The following is a 6,761-nucleotide window of genomic DNA, read 5'->3' as shown; positions in this document are numbered from 1 at the left end:
AACTGATACTAGCAAGGGCTACCTCAATTTATATGGTTTGGAAATGGAAATGGCTGAATATTAATTGCTCTTGCTGATGATAAATCCGAAGCTCCTTTGAACCCTTTCTTTTTTGCCTGGCTTTTGGCTAAGGATCGCCTCCCAACAAAACGCAACTTGCACAGGAAAACCATAGTGCCGACCCCAACCTGTGATCTTTGCAATTCTGCCGATGAAACAGCTCTTCACCTCTGCTTCCAGTGCCCCTTTGCTGTGGCCTTCTGGGGCACGCTGAATATGCAGGTTAATGACGCGACGTTAGCTGAGCTTGCTTCTCTTCCCACACCGATTCGAGTTCCCTCCAAGCACTTTTTGGGTATTCTACTTGCAATGCTTTTGGAACCCGTGGAATCACCACCACTGGGTTGTCTTCAGGCACGAAGCCCCTCTTTGCGTCGATTATTAGTGCTGTGTATTGAAGATGCGTCCCTCTGGAGCGAAAGACTCAAATTAGAGGATCGGCATGTAATTTCGTCCTGGAAGACCTTTTTTCTTGAGTAAAGTGCACGGGTGGTCCTTAAACTTGTAGCGGTGTGTCATATAGGTTCTAAACTCTTAAAATGCATATCCAAGTCCCAGAATTTTTTATAGTGTGTCATCTAGATCCCAAATCGCCACAACCCCTTCAGGATCCTACGTGGCGTTGATGTGGCATGCCACACGGAATGACGTGGCATCATTTTGACTGAAAAATGGGTCCCATTTAAAATTTTTCCTTTTTCTTTTTTCTTCTATTTTTTCCCTTTCTTCTCCTTTCTCTGTGACTCGAGCAGAAGAAAGGAAAAAACGAAGAATGAGAAGAAAACGAAGAAAAAGAAAATAAGAAAAAAAAAGAAAATGACACGTCACGTCCATGTGGCATGTCATATCAGCGCCACATAGGATCCTAGAGGGGATGTGTTGATTTGGGACCTATATGATACACTTTGACAGGTTCTGGGACTTGGATATGTGTTTTGAGAGTTTAGGGACCTATATGACACAACCCAACAAATTTAAGAACCACCAATACACTTTACTCTTTTTTCTTCCTCCCTCTGCTCTCTGAAAGTGTAATGCCCTGAATTTGTAGTTCTCTAAACTGGACCTTTGCCCACTCTTAATGAATTCAGGTGGGGAACTTCTCCCCCCCCCCCCCCCCCACCCCCAGTGAATTTTTTTTTATAAAAAGAGAGTAAATTTCATAAAACTCCATCTATTATGGTCCAAATTTCATGGAATAAAGTTATTTTGGCACGTGACATATAACCCTAAGTGTTATGTTCGTAAAGTTTCAGGAAACCATGCCATTAACCAAATTGTGGCACACTCTCAAAGAAAATTAAAAAGTTTTACTTACATTGATATAACATTTATATTATGGATAAACAACTTACAAATTTGAGACGTGATTGTAGAACTTAAGAGTTTGATAGATCAAATTCAAAAAGATCACTAGTGTGGTTTCGTGAAATTTTATAGTAATAATATCTGAGGTTATATGTCATGTCTCGAAACCCCTGAGGTTATATGTCATGTCTCGAAACCCCTGTGATTTTACTGCAATTTAGACCACAATACCTGGGTTAGGTGAATTGAGTTTAAAAAAAGATCCTCATTCCTGGTGTGTTTTGTTAATTCAGTTCTTTTGAGTTTTGATCAGTCACAATATGCTTTTGAGGGTTTTTTTAATCCGTTGCCTAGTCGCCGTTAAGCACTGCTGGGCTGTCAGATTTTTGGGCCAATTCGTCCTTTATCATCAGTTCTCCAACCATGATGGCCGACATCCACTGCTCAGTAAGCACAATGTCGTACTCCTTGTGGAGTACTCATTACATAAAAAACAAATCTAGTACCGGATATAATATATTCTAGTACGATGAATCTAGGTAGATGTATATCCAGATTTATAGTATTAGAATGTGTTATATCCGGTACTAGGTTGGTTTTTTATGGGATGGAGTGAGTACTCCCTCAAATCTAGAACTAGATGTGATATGTTATAGTACAATGAATCTAAACAGAGGTGTCTAGATTCATAGTACTAAGTTGTGTATTTATATTATTAGGTTGGTTTTTTTATGGTACGGAGAGAGTACTTCACTACGAAGAAAGCAACCATGCGGAGTAGTGGAGCCTTCATGTAATCATGTAGCGTATTTGAACTTCGAACTGAATCCTCTTTGGATTACTAGTCGACAGCAACTACAAAACTAATACTACCACAGAAGTAAAATCTTAGAGATACAAATATTTTTTTGGCCGGCTAGCTAATAAGAAATGGAGCAGTTTTGGCCGGCTAGCTATTAAGAAGTGGAGGTCATACTCTTAATACTTCATCCGTTTCACAGTGTAAGTTATTCTAACATTTTATACATTCATAATGATGTTAATGAATCATACTAGAATATGGATATGGGAAATACTAGAATGACTTACATTGTGAAACGGAGAGAGTAGTTACTAATACAGAGCAATCGGCAATCACAATGTAGTGTAGATTTGTTTCCCCATCAAAATTGTAGTCCTCTCTAAGTTGAACTCACATTGTAACATAAGGATTATTGTGTATATCCAGTGGATTTTCCTACGTAATCTTACATAGAGTTGTGTTTATTTCACGTCAAAATTTAAAATTTGGTTGAAATTGTAACGATGTGACGGAAAAGTTAGAAGTTTGTGTGTAGGAAAGTTTTGATGTGATGGAAAAGTTAGAAGTTTGAAGAAAAACTTTGAAACTAAACAGAGCCCTAGATGTAAAATTGGATTTGATATATCACTGTTAGCTTTTGTTTTGCAATAGATTTTAAAATCCAAATTGGATTCCATATATAACCGTCATCCTCTATCTCAATAGATAGAGTTGTAATATACAATAGATTTTAAAAATAAAATTGGTTTTTTTACAACATACGTATAAACTAGACCTACCACGATATAACAATACAAAAATTTCATTTTTCTTTTATTATTAATGCAGTAATTCCCAAGTTTTTAGAACGGGCGTGGTCGCCGTGGTGGCACATTTTTAACTATCTTAATAATTTAATAGATAATACATAAATAAAAACAGACAAACATAACCTCAAAGCATGGCGCGCATAAAGCGACCTGCTAGGAAGGCAGCTATCCTCCAGAGCAAAACCTGATACTTCTGCTTAAACAGCCAAATCCGTACAGTAGTTTTCTCCACAAGTTATCGTAGTGTGACTGTATGAAGTATCAGACTATCAGTGGCAGAAACATAATTATCGTTTTGATAATTAGCGATTCCTTTAGGGAGAGAACAAAAATACAGGGCGCCATACAATTCTACTACTCAGTGCAATACAATTCATTGCATCTTCTTCCTGACTTCCTGTAGAACAGAAACTACCAGCATTTTTTTAGCTATTACCATACATCTCAGTTTTTTATCGATGTAAAACTTCTCCTGAATCAGTAATGGGCTGCAATAATTATCTCCCATATAACCCAACAACAAACATGTCCAATCGAAGCTACAAATTGGAATGAGCTAAAATATTAAACTCATTCCTTGTGGTCTCTGACCTTCTTTCTCTTCCATTTGAGAAAGATTTGTAAAGAGAGACCAGAAAAGACCATCACAACACTTCCCCATTGCTTCAAGGAGAGTGGGTTACCACTGATGACGGAGGAGATGACAATGCTCATGAACTTGCGGGTGGTGGTGATGGTAGTGTTAGTAAGAGAGCCAAATCGGCTGATGGTTAGGAAGATGAAATTCTGACCCACGGCACCACACAGGCAGAACAGGAGAATGTCCCATGCCACCTCTGGGTTCTCCTGGCAAAATCTCACTGCCTCAAAACCGTTGGCGTAAGGCCAATTACTGAATAGTAATGGAGCAACAAACATAATCACAGCATTGTATATGGTCCCCCAGAGATTCATGCCAAGCATTATATCCCATGGATTAGTCTTTGGATACCTGCAATAACACGACATTACTTTCCATGTAGATAAGAAGATGATAAAATTTCCAGAATGCTTTAATATGGAATGGACAGGGTGTAGTTACCTAGACTTTATCAAATCTTGGGTCGAATTGGTGTAACCATCAAAAGCTAAGTTGAGGAAGCACAATGTGTAGCCCAGAGGCGCATTAGGGTTAGCAAGCTTCTTGATAGTCTTGGAGCTTGTCTGATACATAGGAAACAAACATAATACTCAGAAATGAAAACACAGTTAACATCAGCACATCACACATAAAATTTTATTAGGCCATCTACAGCTTCTAATAACATTAGAGGTGCAGATTCCTAGTTATAGTGACTTTGATGTGGCTGTTTTCTCTTCTAATTTGTATTCATCATAATACAAATGACTGTAAGGAACAAAACATATTCTTTTCTACTTTCATACTACGGAGTGAAACAGTGCCAAAATGTTTCTGCTTTTGCTTTAGGCTCGTGGGATATTGGTGAATAATTGAAATAGATTAAATCTTTACCTTCAACAACGCAAAGGATGATACACCCCCAGCAACAAGAAAGGTGCAAATGTACTCCGGAAATGTGTACTTGACACCATACAGTATAGTTCCCATCAGCATTACTGTACATATTAAATCATTGGTCAGAGATATGCGCACATCACTATACAGACTATGAAACATGAAAGGGCTACTGTTAAAAGTTATTCTTAACACTGATTGCTCTATTACCTACACCACTCTGACCACCAAATATCAGCACTAATGGAAATGCTCTTGTCATGAAATTGATATGGTTTTGACAAAAAAAATGCAAGTATTGTCGTACTAACAGCTAAAGCAGCCAATATTGTGGTGCCAAACCAAAATCCAATTTTCCAGTGTACTTTTTTTTTTACACAGAAACTGCTCAGATGAGTATACCCACCCAAGCTCAAATTAATGATCAGAAGAACTATTCAGATGTAGATAATGTTCTGTAAGGTACATTACATAGCATGCATAGATCAATGCAACTCACCTGGAATCATCTTAGAAGATTTTGCCAGGACCTGTTAACATAGAGCAAATAATTCCTTAGCGGTAATGTGCTATTTAATCAAATCAGCATATATTATTACGGCACAAAAATGAGACACAAAAATGATATTCAGAAAACACAGGCTTGTTGCGACTGTTCCAATAAGTTCAAAAGATAAATCAAATTACATTGCGCTTGAGCCAAACACATTTTGATGTATAACTGTACATTGGATGGTTCAAAGTTCAATCAAAAAGTTTGATGAGGAAATATGGTTCTGTCTTCACCCATCCATGCGATACAGCGATAAGAGTATCATGGATAATCATATTTTGGCATTTGTGCATAATACTCATGGCATAAATGTTTTCTACGTATAAAAATTGCTAATAAACAAATGATCTAAACATTGTTTATATGTTCAGATATTTCTGAATCAGCCCATAAGCCGTCTGACTTGGTCAGACCGAACCAAATTCAAAACTCCAAGTATATCAGAACCAGAGAGTCTGAATTCGTAATTTCACTCAACCAAACTTAATTTTCTTCTCCAATAATCACTCACACATCATAAATTCTCCAAATGACCGTATCTATCGCATCAATCAAGGCAAAAATAAGGCTATAGAACATTCCAACCACTGATTTACTTAGCACAGTTGAACAATCCAAAAATAGAACATTCCACTTCGCAGGCATTATACTACTGCGTTGCCTATCACCCATAACGAAAATGGAAACATCTAATTACAGATACAATAGCTGCACAAAAATGCATAGAGCAACAAAGCAAGCGAAGCGAGACGACAAAAGGGCAGCTGCAACCAAACCTGAGCTGGGTAGCTGATGAACTTGAGCGCCTCGATCCCCATGGCCGGGCCGACAGTGTTGGTGATGCTGACGCCCCAGTACTTCCGCAGCGGCGCGCGGCCAGCGGAGGAGCTCCCACCACTCGACCACAGCTTGATCACTGCGCGAGCAAAACCAGTGTCACAAACTCCTCACACGATCCGCATTCTGCGCAATGGCATGCGATGCGACCGCACTGGATTCCACACGACAGGGGCAGGGGATGAGAGAGGGAGGAGAGGAGGCTCACTTATGAAGGACCAGACGAAGCAGACGACGTTCTGCGCGAAGTTGAGGAACGCGAGGTGGTCGAACCGCCGCGCCTCCGGCCCGAACCGCTTCGTCGACCTGAACGAACGGCGGGGAGAGAAAACGGCGAACAATTTTCAGAAACTCGCCGAAGCAGAGCCCAATTCCCCTCCGCTCCCGAGCACCATTAGAGAGAGAGAGAGAGAGAGGGAGGGAGGGAGGGAGGCGGGCGCTTACAGGGTTTCCTGGAGGACGCCCTGGGTGATGTACGCCGACCAGATCCCGGCGACGCAGAATGCGAGCACGGCCACGCGCGACACCATGCTCCCTCCGCCGCCGTCGACGACGCGGGGGCGGGGAGGGCCTCTGCCTCCGCGGCCCTTGCGCGCGGTGACCATGGCGCGGTTCGGTTCGGTCGGTGCGCCGCCGGCGAGGGGGGAGGGAGATCGGTGCCGCGGGGAGGAAGGCGGAGGCGCGTGTTATAGAAGCGGGGGCGCAACTGGGGAGAAGGAGAAGGGGTCGCGCGCGTCAGAGGGGTGACGTGGCGTGATGCGATTGGGGAGATGTGCCACGGGAGACAGCTTATTGGTTGGGTTGGCGTGGCCGCGTGGCGGGGGAAGGGAAGGGAAAGAGATCCGAGCGTGCTGTTTCCGTTTGGTGTTTCATGGG

General features: G+C 41.4%; 1 protein-coding gene across 1 annotated transcript; it reads right to left on the bottom strand.

Annotated features, from left to right (window-relative positions):
- Positions 1 to 3,252: 3,252 nt before the first annotated feature.
- On the bottom strand, positions 3,253 to 6,546 carry LOC4341421 (UDP-galactose/UDP-glucose transporter 3). Its single transcript, XM_015789045.3, has 7 exons — positions 6,330 to 6,546; positions 6,094 to 6,191; positions 5,825 to 5,964; positions 4,995 to 5,025; positions 4,493 to 4,596; positions 4,061 to 4,182; positions 3,253 to 3,970 (listed from the first exon to the last, which is right to left on the bottom strand). The coding sequence occupies exons 1-7, from the start codon at positions 6,488 to 6,490 to the stop codon at positions 3,550 to 3,552; spliced, it is 1,077 nt and encodes a 358-aa protein (XP_015644531.1). The 5' UTR covers positions 6,491 to 6,546; the 3' UTR covers positions 3,253 to 3,549.
- Positions 6,547 to 6,761: the final 215 nt, after the last annotated feature.

The sequence above is a fragment of the Oryza sativa genome, chromosome 6 (assembly GCF_034140825.1).
Source record: "Oryza sativa Japonica Group chromosome 6, ASM3414082v1".
In the NCBI taxonomy this organism is placed as follows: domain Eukaryota; kingdom Viridiplantae; phylum Streptophyta; class Magnoliopsida; order Poales; family Poaceae; genus Oryza; species Oryza sativa.
This window is presented reverse-complemented; position numbering and strand designations above follow the sequence as displayed.

Bases quoted from the DNA above. Each gene is read 5' to 3' on its own strand.
- LOC4341421 (XM_015789045.3), bottom strand. From the start codon at position 6,490: ATGGTCACCGCGCGCAAGGGCCGCGGAGGCAGAGGCCCTCCCCGCCCC. The intron at 6,192-6,329 runs GTAAGCGCCCGC...CCGTTCGTTCAG, and splicing joins GGCGTCCTCCAGGAAACCCT to GTCGACGAAGCGGTTCGGGC. The intron at 4,183-4,492 runs GTAAAGATTTAA...CCTATGTATCAG, and splicing joins CATCCTTTGCGTTGTTGAAG to ACAAGCTCCAAGACTATCAA.